The 21664-nt window shown below is 45.9% G+C and overlaps 1 protein-coding gene and 1 long non-coding RNA gene across 6 annotated transcripts in view; one reads left to right on the forward strand and one right to left on the reverse strand.

The window, feature by feature from the left end:
* Positions 1–9991: 9991 nt before the first annotated feature.
* On the reverse strand, positions 9992–11636 carry LOC117362061. The gene is made up of 2 exons (XR_004539791.1): positions 11485–11636; positions 9992–11110 (listed from the first exon to the last, which is right to left on the reverse strand). It is a non-coding gene; the product is annotated as an uncharacterized LOC117362061 (long non-coding RNA).
* Positions 11637–18511: 6875 nt separating this feature from the next.
* The window catches only part of RNF17 (ring finger protein 17), a 510797-nt gene continuing 507644 nt past the window's right edge, over positions 18512–21664 (forward strand). For 4 of the 5 annotated variants that reach the window (XM_033948470.1, XM_033948472.1, XM_033948474.1 and 1 more), the window contains exon 1: positions 18836–19121. In XM_033948470.1, coding sequence (XP_033804361.1) covers positions 19001–19121 — 121 coding nt within the window. In that variant the 5' untranslated portion in view covers positions 18836–19000. Of the gene's footprint in view, positions 18749–18835; positions 19122–21664 lie in introns of those variants that run through there. The other variant, XM_033948471.1, reaches the window with a different exon arrangement.

The following is a 21664-nucleotide window of genomic DNA, read 5'->3' on the forward strand; positions in this document are numbered from 1 at the left end:
ACCAGTGCCCTACCTGCATATGTTCTGGTTCAGCAGGAACTTGTCTAACTTTGTCTTGAATCCCTGGAGGGTGTTTTCCCCTATAACAGCCTCCGGAAGTTCGTTCCAGTTCTCCACCACCCTTACGTTTGTACGGATTTGATCCCCTTTTAGCTTTAGAGAGTACCCTCTCGCAGTGGCGTACCTAGGGGGGGGGCGGGGGGGGGCGGGCCGCCCCGGGTACCAGCCCTAAGGGGGTGTTCCCGGCCTTGCCGTTCAGTCCCCCGCCACCCCCGAAGGACCGCTCGCCCCACTGACCTTCCTGCACCACCTGTGAAGCAGCCCGCAGCAGGATCGCGAAGTCAGCGTCAGCATCCCTGCGCTGCTTCCTGCGCCGCGATCCCGCCCCTCCTCTGACGTCAGAGGAGGGGCGGGACCGTGGCGCAGGAAGCAGCGCAGGGATCGCTGACGCTGACTTCGCGATCCTGCTGCGGCTGTTCATAGGTGGTGCGGGGAGGCCAGGGGGGGCGAGCGGTCCTTCGGGGTGGGTCGGGGCATCAGGCCTTCAGGGTGGGGCGGGCGAGCAGGCAAGCAGGCTTTCAAGGGGGAGGGGGGGTGACAGGCAGGCAGGCAGGCCTTCAAGGGGGGACAGGCCTTCGGGGGGGGGTGCAGGCCTTCAAGGGGGGCAGGCAGGCCTTCAGGGGGGTGCAGGCCTTCTGGGGGGGGGGTGTAGGCCTTTGGGGGGTGCAGACCTTCAAGGGGGTGCAGGCCTTCAAGGGGGGACAGGCCTTCAAGGGGGGAAAGGCAGGCAGGCAGGCCTTCAAGGGGGGACAGGCCTACAAGGGGGGGGGGAGAAGCTACAAGGGGGTAGGACAGGCCTTCAAGTGGGGGACAGGCCTTCGGGGGGGTGCAGGCCTTCGGGGGGTGCAGACCTTCAAGGGGGGGACAGGCAGGCAGGCCTTCAAGGGGGGGACAGGCCTACAAGGGGAAGGGACAGGCCTTCAAGGGGGGTGCAGGCCTTCAAGGTGGGACAGGCAGACCTTTAAGGGGGGACAGGCCTTTGGGGGGGGACCATGATTTAGAAGTACACGGAGGGAAGGGGGTGTTCAAAGAGACATGCATATGCCAAACTTTGGGGGGGGGAAGAAATAATGGGTCTGAAAATAGAGGAGAGGGAGAGAGATGATGGACCATGGGATTTAGGGAGGGAAGGAACAGAAAGGGAGAGAAATTGGACACAAGGGATGGTGTGGAGGAGGGATAGAGATACTGGATAGGAGGGTAATTAGGAAAAGAAACGGAGAGATGGTGGACTCTGGGATGGTGGGGAAGGAGGGAGAGATGCCGGATGAAAGGGTATTTAAGAAAAGGTGGATCTGTGGAGGGAGATGAAAAAAAGGAAAGATACCAGACTTCCTGGGAAGGGAAGGGAAGGGAAATGGAAAGGGAGGACAGAGTTGGCAGATGGATGGTTAGCATGCAGAAAGAAGGAGACCCTGGCAAGCAAGTTATCAGAAGAAAACCAGAGCCTTGGACCAACAAGATTTGAAATATAACCAGACAACAAAAGGTAGAAAAATTAATTTTATTTTCTGTTTTGTGATTATAACATGTCAGATTTGAAATGTGTATCCTGCCAGAGCTGGTGTTGGACTGCAAACGTGAGCTAGGATTTAACAGAAAGAGGAAAAGTCCTTTTTGTTTCTTTATTTTATTTACACCACAGCGCCAGTGTGGTTAGGAGAAGCCAAAGGGGGTGAAAAAGCTATAAAACCCACCAGGAGTTTTGAAAAAAATCACCCAACTGGGCAGGAAAATCGAATTGAAAAACCAATTCAATAGGGCTGAATCGAATCAAAATTTTTTTTTCCTGTATCTGGCAGCATTAGTTTGCGCTACTGTCTTAGACTTTAGGACCTGGGATTGGGGAGAGATGGCATCCTCAGTACTTTATAATGCAAGTGAAACGAGGATTTGGTCAGACTTTTGAAGGGTCTGCAGAAAAAAAATATTGTATAGGCCGGGGACATGAGACAGCAGGAAATGGGAACTTTTCTTCCTTCTATTTTTGTGAATGGAAAGGCTGAGGATGTCAGAGAGGTCAGTTAAAATATGTGCTTTATAAGAAAATATAATAATGTGTTTTATAAAGTTTATAGCATAGCTGGCCTACCCAGTGAGGTGTTCCTAGTGGTGATGGTGGCAGCGTGTCAATGTGTTGAGAGGAAGAGGTGGTCTGGGAAATTCTGCTGAGCAAACTCCGGGCCCATTTCCACCCCCCAGTTAGTCCACTCCACTCAACTGATTCACACACTGAGTGGGTCTTTGGGTGTTGTTTTGGGATCTCTTCCAGTGGTTTATCTCCTTCTGGTCCAAGGAAGGAAACTTTGTTATCCTTAGCATTGACCTACAGAATATGTTTGTAACAGCGCTGCTTGTGTGGCATTAGGCTATGTAGTGATCGAAAGAAAAAAACAGACCTTTGCACATTTTTGCACTATATGGTGGGTGTATGAGGAGATTCACATTTCCTGCACAGCTAAGTCCATGTGAAGTTACCTTGTGCTGTATTTGACATCTAGCAAGGTCTCTGTTTGAAAGGAAAGATCTAAACTTAAAAATGAAGTGGCCAGAAGTTATGGTAAAAGCAGATAGTGTAGCTGGTTTTAAGAAAGATTTGGACAAATTCCTGGAGGAAAAGTCCATAATCTGTTATTAAGACATGGGGGAAGTGTCTGCTTGCCCTGGATCGGTAGCATGGAATGTTGCTACTCTTTGGGTTTTGACCAGGTATTAGTGTCCTGGATTGGCTACCATGAGAATGGGCTACTGGGCATGATGGACCATTGGTCTGACCCAGTTAGGCTATTCTTATGTTATGTTCTCATCTGTAGGGGCCTTTGTTTTCACTTCTTATTTTAATGTATTTTTTTTCTGGGAACTTATCAGTGTTTTTTATAATGGGAACAAAAATGGAAGAGAATTAATGTGTGTGGAATGGGGGGTAACTAATTTCTTCAGCTAAATAATTCAATCCACTTCAAACAGACATAGGAGAACTTGTGCACCATTCACACACCCTCCAACCAAAAACGTCAAAAGAAAAAAACTGTTCGACAACCTCCTAGCCATTCGAGCTGCAACACTCGACCCCCAACTCTACAACCAATTGATATCAACCACAGACTGCAAAACCTTCAAAAAGAAATAAAAACCCTTCTATTCAAAAAACACATAAAACCGAACTAACACAATCAGAACTGTCCCAAGCATCACCTGCAACTACTCCATATGTACTTCTAATGTCATGACAATTTAGACATAATTTATGTTATGTTATGTTTGGAATAATGGTTACATATATGAGGTTCAATAAAAGAAAATTTTCACTGCCTGTTTCTATTCTGACCATTTATTCCATTTCATGGTTATTGCAAAAAAAAAAAAAAAAAAAAATTTTTTACATGGGGGGGGGGGGGGGGGGGGTGTCAAAAAATGATGGGCCCCGGGTGCCACATACCCTAGGTACGCCACTGCCCTCTCGTTCTCTCTACCTTGGAGTCAATATTCAAAGCAATTTAACGGGCAGGAGAGGGTCCTACCCAGTTAACAGCAATATTTATATACTATCTTACCAAGAGCTCAAAAACAGTTTACAATAAGAGTCAAAGAACACAAATAAAATGAATAAAAATGATCAGATAGCTCAACAAGTATTATGCTCTTACGAGGGGGTGCTGAAAAGTTCTCAGCCCAACCAGGAAGAGAATGACGTGGATATGTTTCAATCAATGATCTTAAACAATGTCAAAAAAACATAGAATTTTGTTTCTGCAAATTGGCACTTAACAAAATCAGATAACACTTTTCAGCTACAGTGGCAAAATAGAACTCAGATTTTAGGAAGTTGGTTGGTTGGGCTGAGAACTTTTCAGCATCCCCACGTATTTGAAGTATCTATCAACTAACCAAGATTTAACAGTTTCTGGAACATAATATAATATAATGTTTTATTTATAGTCTACCATAACCACAAACAGTTCAAAGTGGATAAGAAGTTGGGAGCATAACCATGAATATATAAATCATTGCAAGCAAATAAACTTGCGTGGGATGAACACAGAAGATTTAGAATCAGAAAATAATATTAAATATTGAACTGGGCAGACTTGCACTGTCTGTGTCTGTGTATGGCCGTTTGATGGAGGATGGGCAGGGGAGGGCTTCAATGGCTGGGAGGGTGTAGATGGGCTGGAGTAAGTCTTAACAGAGATTTCGGCAGTTGGAACCCAAGCACAGTACCGGGTAAAACTTTGGATTCTTGCCCAGAAATAGCTAAGAAGAAAAAATTAAAAAAAAAAAAAAAAATGAAATTGAATCAGGTTGGGCAGACTGGATGGACCATTCGGGTCTTTATCTGCCGTCATCTACTATGTTACTATATTTACAAGTACAGGCTCGGCATTGCTCCACCCTAAGTAGTCCAAAATTAGCTGAATAGAGGGCTTCAACACTTGCAATTACCTGACAAAGTTCATTTTTTTAGCTCAAGCTGCCGCCGTGGCTCCTCTCTCGAACCGCACCAGAGGTGAGAGAGAGATGGTGGTAAGCGCGCAAGCGCACTCTTGTGGCCACATCCCGACAGATTAGGACCCAGGGAACATGGGATAAGGGTGCGCAGGCGCACTTAGCATTTTATTATTTTAGATATAATGGTTAACTACAAAATGAAACTACACAAAGCACATCGTATGGTGCTTCTCACCATTCATTCCTATCAGAACACCTATTTGCTAAGCAAATACAGGACCACAAACTAAGGGCTCCTATTACTAAGGTGCGCTAGCATTTTTAGTGCGCGCTGCATTGCCCCGCGCGCTAACCCTGTGCTACGCGCCAAGAACTAATGCCAGCTCCATGCTGGTGTTAGTGTCTAGCGCGTGAGCTAAAACCGCTAACGCAGCTTAGTAAAAGGAGCCCTAAAAGTCTTAATATACACAAATGAAACCCTAAGATGCCAGACTCTGCCTACTGTAAAACACCAGAGAAATAGAAATAAATGCATTTGTTCCTGAACAGTGCAAAATATATGCAGCAGATTTAATTCTCAAAGCCACCATATTTCAATCACTAAATTGAAAATAAAATAATTTTCCTACCTTTGTTGTCTGGTGATTTTATTTTTCTAATCATCTTTTCCCAGACTCTGGTTGAACTTCCTTCTGTCTGTACTCCTAACTGTGTTTCTAGGGCCTTCTTATCTATTTACTGTTTTTCTCTTCTTCATTTTCTGTCCTATATCTAACTCTTCCCTATCTCTCCCCTTCTCCTCCATCCCTGCGCACATCTCTTCCCTCTCTCTCCCCTTCCCCTCCATCCCTTTGCACCATCTCCTCACTTTTCCCCTCCCATGGTCTGACATCTTCCTCCTCTCCCATTGACTGCCATCTCTCTTTCCTTCCCTCCCCTCCCCCCCACGTCTGCATTTCCCCATGCTCTCATCCCTCCCTATCTCCAGGGGGTCCAATGGTCCAGGCATCTCTTGTCCTTTTCACTCCCTTCCCTTCACCTTCCCAGTCTCCTTTTGGCCATTCTCACAAGCTACCAGCGCTGCCTTGAAACTTTCCCTCTGCTGTGATCCACTTAGGTGGAAATTGGAGGTTGCATTGGTGGGGGGGGGGGGCAGATCGTGGCAGAGGGAAAGATTTGGGGCAGCGCTGTCAGCTTGCGAGAATGTCTGCTGTGTTGGGGCCCCTCCAAAAAAGAGGATTGAAAGGAGACTGGGAAAATGAGGGGAAGGGAGGGAGATGGACAGAAGGGGAAGAGATGCCTGGACCGCATGCCGGCCCCGGTCATATGAGGTTCCAAAAATATTAGGGGTGCTCGAGCACCCACAGATCTGGTGCCTATGGCCATTAATATGGGAGGAACATGAGGGGCGAATCAGCAATGCGCAAAGTTTACAAAATATAGCCAAGTTATACTTACTACTGACACTATTTAGATGTGAACATTTAAACCAGTCTTTGACAGGACGTAAAAGCTTGTGTTAAAGTTTGGCAATCAAATACCAACACGCTAATGTTCTACAGCAGGGATGCTCAATAGGTCGATCGCGATCGACCGGTAGCTCGCCAAGGCAAAGTGAGTCAATCCCAGGACTTACTTTGCCTTGGCGATCTATCGAGCCAATCAATCTTCCTCTCCCCGACGTCAATTCTGCCGTCGGAGAGGAAGTTCGGGCCAGCCAATCGCTGCCTGGCTGGGCGGAACTTCCTCTCCGACGGCAGAATTGACGTCGGGGAGAGGAAGATTGATCGGCCGAAGCAGAGAGAGCATGGTGCGGCGTCGGCATCGGGGCCTGTTATCCATTGGTGGTGTTTGGGTCCCGTTCCCTGATGGCAGCGGCAGTGGCTTGGGGAAGGGCAGGCAGAAAGAAAGAAAGGGGGCAGGCAGGGAGTCAGAAGGAAAGAAGAGAAACAGAAAAAAAGAAAGGGGGCATGAAGAGAGAAAGAAAGAAAGGTCAGGGAGAGAGGAAGAAAAAGTTGGGGGAGGGAATGAGGTGTGGAGGAGAGGAAGCATACAGGCTGAAAGAAAGATTGGATGCATAGTCAGAAGAAGAAAGTGCAACCAGAGACTCATGAAATCACCAGACAAGGTAGGAAAAATGTTTTTATTTTAAATTTAGTGATCAAAATGTGTCTGAATTTATATCTGCTGTCTATATTTTACAATATGGTCCCCTTTTACTAAACCGCATTAGTGGTTTTTAGCGCAGAGAGCCTATGTGCGTCCAGAGCAGCGCTGGGCATTCAGCGCAGCTCCCTGCGCTAAAAACTGCTATTGTGGTTTAATAAAAAGGGAGGGGGTGGGTATTTGTCTACTTTTGTTTGGTTGTTACTGAGGTGACAGTGCATAGAGTCATCTGCTTTGACCTCTTTGAAAAAAACCCGGAATAGGAATGATAATTAACAATTCTATGCGTACAGTGTGCGTTGTGTTTTTTTAAAATTTTATTGTTGGTAGATCATTTTGACTTGGTAATTTTAAAAGTAGCTCGCGAGTCAAAAAAGTGTGGGCACACCTGTTCTACAGCTTCAGCATCTAACTTTGCCATTCTAGAATATTTGCTTAGTGCTAATTGGTTTGCATCTAACTTTTGGTGCTCTTTCTTATCTCTACTCCTTAACCTGTCCATTGCCTCAGATACAAAACATAGATTGTGAGCCTACCAAGGACAGAGAAAGAACCTGCACATAATAAATATAAACCGCTTTGGTTGTGCCAAAGAAAGTCAATCTATCATATCCATGATCCTGTCCCTAGATGACTGATAGGACCGTTTAAAAGTGATTAAAAAAAAAAAGTTCAAGGCACCTATTTGTGCCTAAAAATACCAGCGTCTATATTGCTTCTATGGAGGCAATTTATGATGCCTAACGCCACTGTAGGAATGGCTAATGCTGGAAGTGCCTCCATAGGTGTGATTCATGTGAAAGGTAGGAACCAGAAATGTAGGCCTTGAAAACCCTGGCCTACATTTTAGGCGCCTACCTTTCACGAAGACGCGATTCTATAAATGCCGTTGCACGATTGACACACTATCGGCAGCTGTTTTTAAGGTGAACGACGGTGCCGTGTATAGAATCCAGGCCTTACTGTACATGTGTAAAAGCCAAAATTCTACTTAAGTGCCCTTCTGTAAATATGTGCATAACTTACATACCCAAAAAAAATGTCAACTGCACTTGACAGGTAGGTGGACACATGGGTGGAGTCTTGGCAGGGCTCCCAAATACATGCATAATATATAAAATACTTTAACTTACACACACAGGTGGACGTGCTCATGCCTAATCTTTATGGATGCACCTATGTGCTTACACTAGCAGTCTATAAAGGAAAGTATTTGCCTACATCACTTTATAGAATAGGCTTCTACCAGGTTCTGGTTACCTAAGTACAGAATTGCCCTTCATGAGTTGCATGAAGACCCCATGGTACCAAAAGAGGGGCAAAGGCACTAAAAGTGGCATGAAGAATCCAAGCCACCATGAGAGGGACAAAGCAGCACTAAGATTAGAATGAAGACCCTAAGCACTGGTAGAGGAGTATCATCAACACTGGCAGATAGACCCCAAGGCACTAGGAGAAGGTAAAGCATCACCAACGCTAGTGTGAAAATCCCAAATTCTCTGAGCAGGGGCAAAGATGCACCAACAGGGTTAGAGCCAGTGCTTTGTGGGAAAATGAGCTCATTTGAGGGGGCGCAAGATGAAGTATATCCATTGGGGGGGGGGGGGGGTTTGCCCAGGAGAATGTTATGTCACACTGGCAGAAAGGACTTAGGACTCCTAATTTGAAAACAATATTGGAATGCAGCCTAAAGTTTCATCTGTAATTGTTCCCCTATCACATAGGAACTACTACTGATTAGTGCATTAAAATGTGAGTTAAAAGGTGTGCTAAGCATAGTGGGTCTGATATTCAGACTGTGGGAGGCAGCCGGCTTAATTCCTGCAGTCAGCGTTGACTGTGGATATGTAATGCCAGGCCATTTCCAATGACTGACATTGAAAATACAGGGTGTTTGGGGCCATTAAACAGTTAACCGAGTAAGCAATATTCAGTGATGGCCAGTTAAGTTTATAGCAGCCAGAAATAGGGCTCATTATGCAATCTGATTTGGCTACTAAACCTAGCTACTCAACAATGAAAATTGCCAAGAATATTCAATGAAGATAACCATTTATCCTGTGCTGAATAATTGTATTTAACTGGCTAAGAGCTATTTAACCAGTCAGCACCATTTCTGGCCAGTTAAATAGTGGTGAATATCAGCTAGAATGTACCTTATTGCACTGGTCAATAGATAGCTATATTTTTGCAGAGGTTTCATTATGGAATTTATAACCAAACAATGTTCCTTTCTTCATTATCACATTCGTCTTCAAAAGGGAAATTCCAGAGACACCCACCAGGCTCTTTTCTTCTAATTCCTACATTGCTGATGTTTTCCTGGTACTGAAGCCAGAACATCTGTCTACCCAATTTAGTAAAAAGAACAAAAACAATAAATAAAAATAATATTGTATGCATATGCTACTTTTGTAGAACAAAGGCATTGAGTTTTTGAAAATTCAAAAAAAGTAAGATATTTTTACGGACAAAAATGCAAGAAAAGATGTGGAGACACAATGGTGAAACAAACAAAAAAATAATTTTAAAGGCCAAGGTATTAAAGTGCTCTAATTTTGGTCAAAGGTCCTTTGGTAACCTTACTGGAACTAAAAATGATCTCATTTATCTATTAGATGTATCTGAGTTTAGTCCACATAGCTCATGTAAGACCTGACTATTGCACCATTGTTACCTCAACACTCACCACACCCTAAATAGCCCATCTCAGCCATATATATACCCCCTGCAAATCTGACATCTGTACTCATTGTTCTTTCAAACTAACTAGGCCAAATATATACAGATTCTCACATGTTCCAAGTTACATACAAATCTGACTTAAGAACAGTTTAAAAAAAATGTAACTTGTTCTTAATCCATGGATTGTCTGTATAGAATTGGGACCCTAGTGTCCATGTGTAATCTGTGACTGGATTCTATTTTACATGTACAGTAAAACCTTGGATTGCAAGTAATTTGGCTTGCAAGTGTTTTGCAAGACAAGCAAAACATTTTATTACATTTTAACTTGATATACAAGCAATGTCTTGCAATACAAGTATATACACATCACAACTGAGCTGATGGTTCTTCTCTCTCTGACGCTGCGGGAGTGTAGTGACTGTTCTAAACAGGCAAGGTCTTGCAATACAAGTACGTATAGTATTTTGTATTAAAGTTTTTGGGTTGTGGAACGAATCATCCGAGTTTCCATTATTTTCTATGGGGAAATTCGCTTTGATATACAAGTGCTTTGGATTACAAGCATGCTTCTGGAACAAATTAAGCTCGCAAACCAAGGTTTTATTGTATATTAATAAATGCTGCCATCTTGTGGTAAGAAAATTTATTAAACTGTTCATATACAGTACTCAAATTTTTATGTTACTTCATTATTCATCTCAGAGGGGGGTTTTAACAGGTAAAAAATGCATTCAGGAATTTCAGAATGAAATCCTGCTATGTACTTTGTTTTCCATGTTTCAAGTTTCAATTTATTTGATATATTGCAAATACAACCACAGTTAGTCTAAGCGGTTTACAATAATAACATATTATTAAAACAATTTTTTTTAAATTAAAAAGACGTAACAAGGGAAGCAATAAGCAAAAACATACGTTCAGCCAACATACAAGCATAAAATGGGTATAAGGGGGATAAAGAAAGAGGAAGTTACAATAAAAACAAAAAGGCTGGGGAAATCACAGTGAAATTCTGCCCAAAAAATTAAGGATATAAGCTAAGAAATCAAAGAAGAAAGGGTGATAAAGAAAGGTAAGGAAAAAGGTCAAGAGCAGAAAGCCATAGAAAAATAGTATCACTTCAATTGCGCCTTAAAAGTCGCAAAAGATTTTGCGATGCGGAGGTAGAAGGGTAAGGAATTCCAAAGGGTGGGAGTCATAACGGAGAAAGAATTCCTATGAAAATCGAGAAAGAATTGCCGAAATGAAGGGACAATCAGCAACTGTTGTTGAGATGAATGTAATGTTCTTTGTGGTGAATATGGGACCAGAAGACTGTATAAGAAAGAAGAAAGACCACTAGATATTATACGGTGAGTGAGAATATTGTATTTTAATATTGTAGAGAATGCATCCTGGCCAGCTCTGTCACTTGGAGGGGGGGGGGGGGGCTCCTCATCCTCTGCATCTGTTGATGGTGTTGCTGGTGTGGGGGGTGGGGGGGGTCTGGGAGTGGCCGCCTTTTTCTGAGGGCAAGGTTATGGAGCATGCAGCAAACCATGAACATCTGAGCAACCTTCTCAGGTTGGTAAAGCAGCTGGCCCCCTGACCAGCCAAGACATCTGAAGCAGTTCTTGAGCTGTCCAAAGATACGCTCGATGATGGCTCTGGTACTTCTGTGTTGCCTATTGTATTCCCCCTCTGCAGCATTGTGAGGGTGTATGATAGGGGTTATTAGTCACACTCAACTGTTGATACCCTCTGTCACCTATGAGAGAGAGAGCGAGAGAGAGGGAGAGATGGTGAGTGGCAGTGAGGTGCAGTTGACTGCTGAAGTGGGAGATTGGTGGGAGTTTGCAGGGAGAGAGTGTTGGGGGATGGTAGGGAGGCTAGGGGGTATAGGGTTGCTGTGTCCCTGTGGTGCTTACCTAGCAGCCAACCGCCATTGAGTATTACATACTTAATAGTTTCTTTTATAGTATTTCTAGTATTTCCTGCTATTTTTGTATACAATATTGCCTTTCTGTACAAGTTTTCTTGCTTGGTATAAATTGAAAATTCAATAAATAAATAACCCCCCCCCCTCCCAGCAAAATCAGACCCCTCCAGATTTTCCCATAGACTACAATAGGCAGTACTCACTGTTTGTATTGGGTTAACCTGCTGCAGCTGTCACAGAAGCTGAACATGGAGAAGACACTGCATTTTGCTCAGCAAACCAGATCACCTTCTGGGATCTTCAGGATGCCAGTCAGACCAAAGCCCGAATGAGACCTCACTGACTGAGATTTCAACCCCCAAGGCTCCACACATAAGCAGGGAGAGAAATTTACACAGCTGGCACCCATTAAGTCTTGCTGGACCAAAACTGGGGCCAAACACCTGCGTTCAAGCTCCTAATAAATTAGGATGCAAGCTAGCTTCAATGGGAATGCACCCTGAGCTCCACAAAATCCAATGCAGGCCGGCCGGACAGGAACCCCAAGGGTTACCTTGCCAGCTGCAAACGTCTGACCCAGAGTCTGCATCTTCTTCCAGGCAAAGGTGCCCTGGGGTCACCAGGGACGTCTCCAGCACCAAAAAACCTTGAGCTCTAATTAAAAAAAAAATGAAAACAAAAAAGAATCACAAAAGGAAAAAACTGAAGGGGCTCTAGAGCAGTGTTCTTCAACCACCGGTCCATGGACCAGTGCCGGTCCACAGAAATTTCCTGCCGGTCCACAGGGCCAGCACGTGCATCAGGCCCAAAACAGTGTTCTTCAACCGCCGGTCCAAGGTGCGATTGGTGCGGCGTTATCTTTGAGCCAGCTCCCTCTTCCTCACTGATTCAGTGCACAAAGCCACGGGCAGCGGCTCCTACGGGCATCCTGCGCCTGAACCGGACGCCTTCTCTCTGACATTGCAACATCAGAGGGAAGACTTCCAGATGAAGCACGGGACGTGCAAGGTGCAATTAGTACTATTATGGGGGCGGGGTCTGGGGTGGAGATTGGGTAGAGATGGGCGGGATCTGGCCCACGACTTAGCCCAGTGTTCTTCAACCACCAGTCCACAGACCGATGCCGGTCCACAGAATAATTATTTTATTTTTGCCGGTCCATAGGTGTAAAAAGGTTGAAAAACACTGCTCTAGAGCACTGGAGAAGGAGACGGATCTGATGAATGTAAATTTCATCCTTCTGCAATCAACTCGCAGTAAATGAATATTACCTATTGTCAGGACTCATATGTCCTTTGCACCAGAAGTCCATCTGAAACATAAGTCATATTTTAGACATTTTTTTCTTTAGATTATGAGCCTAGGTATCTTTATAAAAGTTTACAAATAGATGCTACCCTCTCAATATTCTGGGGAGCCACTGAAGTCTCCTGTCATAACACAGGCAAATCTGGATTTGGATCTTACTGTAGATTTAGCTACTTACTATCTGAGCTTAAGGCAAATTGTATTTGAGCACATTTAACCATTAGAATCATCTCCGTTGTGATCAAGTTATCCCTTGTTAAAAACATCACTGGCTCCCCATAACTTTTTTTATCCGCTATACAGTTCTCACATTGGCATATGATATTCCCTCCCATCTGGCATCACTTGTCACTTCCATACCTAGCCCAGGACATTACCTGCTGTTCATGATGGTTGGCTTGTTATCTTCCCCATTCACCTCTCCCACGAATCGAATCCCGCTGTGCACCCAGAGCTGAAAGGGGCATTTTTGAAGGAGTGGTTAGGGCAGGATGTGGGCCAACCTAGACTTAGTCGTACTGCAGGGATAATCGAAAGTTTTACTAGGCTGTCTGGATGGAACTTACATGTTGTATCTTAGGTGATCTAAAAACAGGTCTAATGCCCAGAATGTTTCCAAAGTGACCAGATAACAATTGCAGACACAAAGTACAGATTCCCCCACTTCCCCAGTGATCACTGAACCCCCACACTGCCATAAAAATCGGAATAAAAACATACAGAACATCAGCACCTGATATAAGAAAGCTGCACAGAGATGGCTTAAGTAGTCTGGGGGGTGGGCTAGTGAATCATAGAGAGGAGGACCCAGGCCCAAAAGACACTCTAAATAACTTCATTCATGGTGAAAAATGTGAGTCCACCAAAACTCCCCCAAACCTTACTCTACTGCCATATAGGTGACACCTGCAGCCATAAGGGCTATTGGGGTTGTAGACAGGTGGGTATAGTAGGTTGTGGGAGTGTTTTTTTTGGGGGGGCTCATCATGATCTGAAAGGGAGTTGTGGTGAGATGTTTATGTGGCACCCTTTTTGTGAAGTTCACAGCAGTGCCCTGTAAGGTGTTGCCATGTCTGGATGGCAAATCCACCACTTTGCCGGCCTCTCCCACATCCAAAAGGCATTTGGGACATGGATGAATTTTTGGACAAGAATGTAGTACAAAGATAGACATACTAGCGGTCTGGACAAACAGCTGAACATAGAAGTAGACAATTTCCCCCCCCAAAAAAAATTTTGAATGTATTTTTTTTGAGAACAGACTTTGAACGATGCTGACTTTGGGCAACTAGCGCCCTAGGCCCTAAACGGACTTAGACGTTTGTTTTGATTATGCCCCTCTGTGTGTGATGCTTTGAAATGCCTTGTTCCTACTGAAAATTCAGAACAGCTCTAAAACATGCATTTATTTGAAGGTTTTCACTACTTAACTACTAGCCATTGCTACTTACAGTACCTTTCTTAGCTCTCCTTGGCTTTGGGGAGAGGGGGGTCTTTTAGGAGTATGTGTAATGTGACCATAAGTTCCGTTTTGAATGGGACCATCCCGTTTTTAGGTAGCCTATCCCGTTATCCCCAAGCACAGCTTCGGGACGCCAAAATTTCCCATTTTCAGAAAGAGAGCAACCCACTGTAACAATTTTTTTAAAAGGCGCAAAAAATAAAAAAAATCAAACGGTAGAACCTAGTAGTGCAGTGATGACGGCATGCGCAATATGTCTCACATACATGCAAGTCCATCAGAAGCCTGCTAGCTTGCTCTTTTTTAACAAAGGGTTCTCTCAATGTAAGCAAGAGTGTCCTGCCCTTTAGTGGCTCTATTCTCTGGATGTATCAGCTGATATTTGCAATAGCTGCAGTCTCTGTGGATTTTTGTATCAGATGTTGCTAGCCTTTAATTTAAACTTTGAAAGTTTTTTTGTTACAAGTTTGGCAATTAAACACAGTAGTGGAACCTTGGTTTACGAGCATAATTCATTCCAGAAGTATGCTCGTAAACCAAATTGCTTGTATATCAAAGCGAGTTTCCCCATAGGAAGTAAGGGAAACTCGCTTTGATTTGTTCCACCTCCTCCTCCCCCCCACCGAGGCTACAGCGCTGCTCAATCCCCTTCCCCTTGAGGTCACCGAGGCTGCTCCATTCCCCCCCCTGTGAACAGGTATCCTCCCCCCCGCCTGCGTTGCCCCTCCTCCCCCGCGATCCTACATTCCCCCCCCCAAGCACCTTAATGACATCGCTTACCCTGATTGGGCACTGGCACCAGCACCAATGCACAGGAGGTGCCGGTGCCCGAAGATCCTCCCTGGGCTGGGTTGGGCTGTGCGACGGAGATCCTCCCTCTTCCCTGTGCTGGGCTGGGCTCGGGGGGGGGGGGGGGGTGTAGGATCGCGGGGGGGATGCCGGATCGCAGGGTGTGGCGCTCGTAAACCGAGTCAAACTCGGTTTCCGAGGTGCCGATTTTGAGAATGTTTTGCTCGTCTTGCAAAACATTCGCAAACCGGTGCACAGTACTTTATTATGTATTAATTAAGTGAATTGTAAATTTGAAAAAGTTGATAAAAAGAAAGAAATATGCATTTTCTTGAATATACATACTATTTATTACCTAAAAATTAGCAGATGTCCCTTTTTGAGAAAAAAAATAAATGGTCACGTTAAGTAGGTAGATGATATTTTCTTTCTCAAGGGACCCTTGGCCACAAGAGGGCACCCGCTCAAACTCAGGGGCGGAAAATTTCATGGCGACACCAGAAAGTATTTCTTCACAGAGAGAGTGGTTGATCATTGGAACAAGCTTCCAGTTCAGGTGATCGAGGCAGACAGCGTGCCAGACTTTAAGAATAAATGGGATACCCATGTGGGATCCCTATGAGGGTCAAGATAAGGAAATTGGGTCATTAGGGCATAGACAGGGGGTGGGTAAGCAGAGTGGGCAGACTTGATGGGCCCTTTTCTGCCGTCATCTTCTATGTTTCTATGATCTTTTCTACTGTTCTCTCTTTCATATCTGTTTGTGGTGTTCTTTTTCTGACATTATGTATTTTTTATTTGTAAACCACTCCGCTGTGTCTTTATAAAGGGCAGTATATTAAGCTAAATAAATCATAAACCATTTTTCAGTCCCAGAACACTTATAAGATGAATCTATACCAGAGGATAAGGAAGATAAAATCAGTACCTCAAGCTGGAAAAGTGCCTTACATAGAAACATAGAAAGGTGACGGCAGAAAAGGGCCACAGCCCATCAAGTCTGCCCACTCTACTGACCCACCCCATTAAGTCTGAGTGCTGATGACTTAGTTCCTTAGCTCGACCCTCGTAGGGATCCCACGTGGATATCCCATCTATTCTTAAAGTCGAGCACGCTGGCGGCCTTGATCACCTGCCTCGGAAGTTTGTTCCAATGATCCACCACCCTTTCCGTGAAGAAGTACTTCCTGGCGTCACCACTAAATTTTCCTCCTCTGAGTTTAAGCGGGTGCCCCCTTGTGACCGAGGGTCCCATGGGAAAGAATATGTCGTTTTCCGTCTCGACACGACCTGTGACGTATTTAAATGTCTCAATCATGTCACCCCTTTCCCTGCGCTCCTCTAGGGTATAGAGCTGCTGCTGCAATTTGCCCAGTCTTTCTTCGTATGAGAGACCCTTGAGTCCGGAGACCATTCTAGTGGCCATCCGCTGGACCGACTCGGCTCGAAGCACATCTTTACGGTAATGCGGCCTCCAGAATTGCACACAGTATTCCAGATGAGGTCTCACCAAGGATCTGTAAAGTGGCATGATGACTTCAGGTTTGCGGCTGACGAAGCTTCTTTTGATACATCCCATCATTTGCCTTGCCTTGGATGAGGCCTTCTCTACTTGTTTGGCAGCCTTCATGTCTGCACTGATGATAACTCCCAAGTCCCGTTCTTCTGAAGTCCTAGCTAGTGCTTCTCCATTCAAGGTGTATGTTCTGCATGGATTTCTACTGCCAAGATGCATGACCTTACACTTCTTAGCGTTGAAGCCCAGCTGCCATGTCGAGGACCAGTTTTCCAACGTGATCAGATCTTGCGTCATACTATCCTTGAGATTGCTTTCACTTACTATATTACACAGTTTGGCGTCGTCAGCGAACAGTGTTACTTTACCCTGAAGCCCCCGGGTCAAGTCCCCTATGAATATGTGCCTTGTGCAGCACACTCTAGCACTCCCTCGGCTGCCCCACCCACTGCATCATGACTGTCACCAAGCAAGGGAGAAAATGGATGCGACACAATTTTAGCAACCCACCTCCCTCATGCATGCCCTGTGTAGCAGGATTGGCTGCACGTACCTTGCTATAGTCCTGGGTGAAGTAACTTAATTCAAGATCACAAACTGCATTAATAAGAGACTGCCTATTTTAATACTGGCTTTCAACCTAGTGCTAACCACTATACCGCTATCTATAATAATAAAACCCTAGAGCACGCATGCGCTGTTGAAAGTCCGTGAGTCCTGGTGGTGTGAGGTGTGCTTCTGTGCCAGTCCTCACGGTGCCTTCCACTAGCTGGAGGCGTGTATGCCAGAGACTCCTCCCTCCCGCTGCCGCTCCTCTTCAAAGCGGCCTGCTGAGGTTCGCCAGCCGCTTTTGCGGGCCGCTCTCCACCTTCCCGACGGCGAGCAGTACTGGGCCAGGACGCCGGGCCTGCTGCACGACGATCTGCGCCGAGAGGACCAGCTCCAGTTGGAGGCATGGAGGGAGGGTAAGAATGGCAGGGGGGGTGGAAATGGAAGGGGGCCATGGAGTAGGCAGGCATTACACAACAGGGGACCATGGGGAGAGGGGGCTGCTTTGGGGGGAAGGGGGCCACGGAGCACGCAGGCATGGTAGAACAGGGGACCAGGGGAGAGGGAAAGGGGGCTGCTTTGGGGGGAGGGGTGTGCTGGGGGCAGACAGCAATCATCGGCGGGGGGGGGGGGGAAGAAGGGGGCCACGGAACACGCAGGCATGGCATAACAAGGGGGGAGGGAAAGGGGGCTTCTGGGGGGCACAAAACAATCATGCTTTGCTCTGGGAAGGGGGGGGACACAGAAGGGGGCCACGGAGATACAGGCAGGTATGGCGCAACAGAGAAATACAGGTAGGCAGGGGGCCAGGGAGAGACACAGAAAGAACGAATGACACACAGACAGCATCCAAGGAGAGAGAGACAAAGAAAAAAACCCAGACAGACATCTCTAGCACCCGTTAATGTAACGGGCTTAAAGACTAGTTGTCAATACATTTTTAAATTCACCAGATTGCTGCTCCGTGTGTCTCCCTTTCTTCCTTTGTCTTAATTGGAAAAAAGAGTAATGAGATTTTCAGTGTTTCCATAGCATTTTTTTTTTTTTAAGATATCGGAGTTCTCTCTTTGCATTGCTGTCCCATGGAAGCTGGTGTGCCACACCGTATTTTTGATAATACAGATGATCATTAAGTTGGGAAACCGTTAGAAACAACCATGGATAAACATTCAGTTCATCAGGCTGCCATGGACAAACTTTACCTCCCCATTCAAACTCATAGCATGAGACCAAAAAGTGTATGGTTAGGGCCGACATTAGGGGATGCAACAGGAAGCTCCAAGCCTACTTAAATCTAAAGGAGATACAGCCTTCGGATGAACAAACTCATTCTAAATTTCTGCCTTTGGACCCTGTGTGTTTTTTAACACCAGATCACATAATTTAAAATGTCGACATAAAATCGCGCCATCCCAGACCCAGGGGTAATATAGAAAAAGTGGACTTGAGCTGTTCGTTTGGGAAACTATTGATTAAACCATTTAACTCCGGGATTGCAGCTATATATTTTAGGGCATAAACGCCGAAGACACCGCTTAGTTCCAGTGCTTGAAGAGCACATGCCCGGAAGTCGAGCACGTGCGGAACTCCCAGCACGTGCCCAGCAATATTTGAAGAGCACATGCCCGGAAGTCGAGCACGTGCCCAGCGGACTCAATATCCGAAGGGCACGTGGCGATGCATGAGAAAGCTTGAGGGTCTTGAATATCGGTAGCGGGATACAGACTTTTCTCACGGGAAAAAACCCTCCCCCCTCAAAAAAAAAAAATGGCGGAGGGAGCAAGAAGTTGCGGTGACTATTTGACCTTATGCACCGGCTGCGAGCAACCTGCGGTGTCCGTAGGTAAGTCTGCCACCGGTTCTCTTTTTTCACCCGAGAGGAGCGAGGCGTCCTGTCGCGCGCGGGATCAGTTTAATGCGGCGCACTGTGCGCTCGCGGTGAGAGGAACCCGGGCAGAACAGTTAATATCCGAACGCCCACGCGTCCGGCTTCTTGGTCCGCTTGTGGAAGAAGCGCGAGAAAAAGGAGAGCGGCAGGATGTGACTATCGCGCTGACTATCTCGGCGCCTCCCCTGCGCTGCGAGGACTGTGAAGATGATGTGCGGGGCGCAGCGCTCGCCTTCCCCCCCATCCCCATTTCGTCGCAGACAGTGGTGTAGGGGGAGTCCTCAAAGCTGCCGGCTTCCTGTACACGGAAGGGTAATTGGTAGCCCCGGTGAGGACCGCAAAGACTGTGGGGATGGGCCTAAACGTGGATGGCCTGTAAGAGGATGCCGCCACTTGTTTTTTTGTAGGAGAGTTTAGTGAATTTGTGGTTACCGTAATACTTTTTTTTGGCCCTTAAACCAGTATTGGCTATAACGTAAAACCACCTCATGTACTCTTTATCTTCTCTAGAAATTGCCAGATATCTTCTTCTTGTAATACGTTTTTTGGTAATTATTTTGTAATCCGCCTTGAACCGCAAGGCAATGGCGGTCTGTAACATTTTGCACCTTATTGCTGATTATTGTTTGTATTTTTTCAAAATTCAATAAAAATTAGAAATATCTTAATGTAATGTAACTTATTTTGGGGGTTGAGACCATTATGAAAATAGTGGGCTGTAATAATGTTGATGGGGAAAAAATGAGGCATTTGTTTGATAGCCTCACAGCAATACTGTGTATAAGAACTGTTGTCTGAGGTATTATTAACGTGACCATTTATTTTTTTCATCAAAAGGGGACATTTATTAATTGTCAATCCCGCCCCAGCTCTGCCCCAATCCCACCCTAGCCCCGCCCCAATCCCACCCCCAATTTCTTCCATTCATTTTTCATGTACACATAATATCTTCATATTAATTCATAATGGTAACCTTAAAATTAAAAAAACTACAAAGCAAACTATACGCAGAGAAAATGTTAATTATCATTTATATTTGGGGGGTTTCAAAGATGTCAAGGCAAATGACTTTAAAATATGCAATAGTCACCTCAGTAACTATAGAAAAATAGACAGTAGATATAAATTCTCAAAACTGACACGTTTTGATCACTAAATTGAAAATAAAATCATTTTTCCTACCTTTGCTGTCTGGTGATTTCATGAGTCTCTGGTTGTATTTCCTTCTTACTGTGTATCCTTTCTTTCATTTTTTTCTTTCTTTCTTTAATCAGGTCCAACAATTGTCCCTTTCTATTCCCTCCCTCCTTCCTTCCTATGTCCTTAGTGCCCCCCAGTGCCTCCTTCCCATGTGCATAGTGCCCCCCCAATGCCTCCTTCCCGTGCCCCCAGTGCCTCCTTCCCGTGTCCCTAGTGCCCCAGTGCCTCCTTCCCGTGTCCCTAGTGCCCTCAGTGCCTCCTTCCCGTGTCCCTAGTGCCCCCAGTGCCTCCTTCCCGTGTCCCTAGTGCCCCCCAGTGCCTCCTTCCCGTGTCCCTAGTGCCCCCCAGTGCCTCCTTCCCGTGTCCCTAGTGCCCCCCAGTGCCTCCTTCCCGTGTCCCTAGTGCCCCCCAGTGCCTCCTTCCCGTGTCCCTAGTGCCCCCCAGTGCCTCCTTCCCGTGTCCCTAGTGCCCCCCAGTGCCTCCTTCCCTGTGTCCCTAGTGCCCCCAGTGCTTCTGTCCTGTGTCCCTAGTGCCCCCAGTGCTTCTGTCCTGTGTCCCTAGTGCCCCCAGTGCCTCCTTCCCATGTGAATAGTGCCCCCAATGCCTCCTTCCCATGTCCATAGTGCCTCCCAGTGCCTGTCCTGTGTCCTTAATGCCCCCAGTGCCTCTTGCCTTTGTCCCTCCCCCGAAGCCTGCCTGCCTGCCTCCTTAACCTCTCTCCAGTGCTTGATTCAACCCTCCACCCGCAGATTCACCCCCCCCCCGCGCGATTCAACCCCCTGCCCACCCGCCGGCCTGTGTACCGCCGCTGCTTGCCTGTCTGCCTGCCTCCCTGCTGGGCCGATTGAAACGCTGGGCCGCCGCCACTGCTTCTTGGCTTCTTCCGACGTCAATTTTGGCGTCAGAGAGGAAGTTCGGGCCAGTCAGGCAGCGATTGGCTGGCCCCAAACTTCCTCTCCGACGTCAAAATTGACGTTGGGAAGAACAAGAAGCAGCGGCGGCGGCCCAGGTTTTCAACCTGCGCGGCAGGGAGGGAAAGTTATCGGCTGTCCTGGTGTACCCGCTCACAGCTTCAGGACGCTGTCCCTGAAAACGGGACATTTTTGGTGTCCCGAAGCGGTGGATTGGGACAACGGGACGGTCGGCCCAAAAATGGGACTGTTCCGTTGAAAACGGGACGTATGGTCACCTTAGGTATTACGTTGAGAAATGTACAATAAGAATATGCCAGACCATGGCAGTAGGAAGGGCCAGAAGATGAAATACGCGTGCTATATCACCGCAAACTTTGCTTTTGTATCTGCTGTTATGTTTTTTTTTTGTATTGATGTTTTCTTGTCCTTACTAGACGTAACATTTTCTCTTTTTCCTTGCCAATCACCATTGTGGAGTCTAGAAAATCCATTAATGTTAATATTCTGGTTTGAGGTTTTTAAAATACTAGGGTCCTTGGCTTAAGTAGTACCTATAACGGTAGGATTCAAAGGAAGGTTTACAATAGATTTTGCTAAATTGATTGTGATATAAGCAGAATCCCTTTTATTAAGTAATCAAGAAAATCCAAGTAGTTAATGCTTTTTGGGGTGGAGAAGAACTGAAGGTTTTGAGTTGTTTTCCTCTTGACTGGTGCAGGGTTTCCCTGATTAAAACAAAAAAGTCTTGATCTCTGTT

Source organism: Geotrypetes seraphini, chromosome 6, assembly GCF_902459505.1.
Source record: "Geotrypetes seraphini chromosome 6, aGeoSer1.1, whole genome shotgun sequence".
NCBI classification, from domain to species: Eukaryota; Metazoa; Chordata; class Amphibia; order Gymnophiona; family Dermophiidae; genus Geotrypetes; species Geotrypetes seraphini.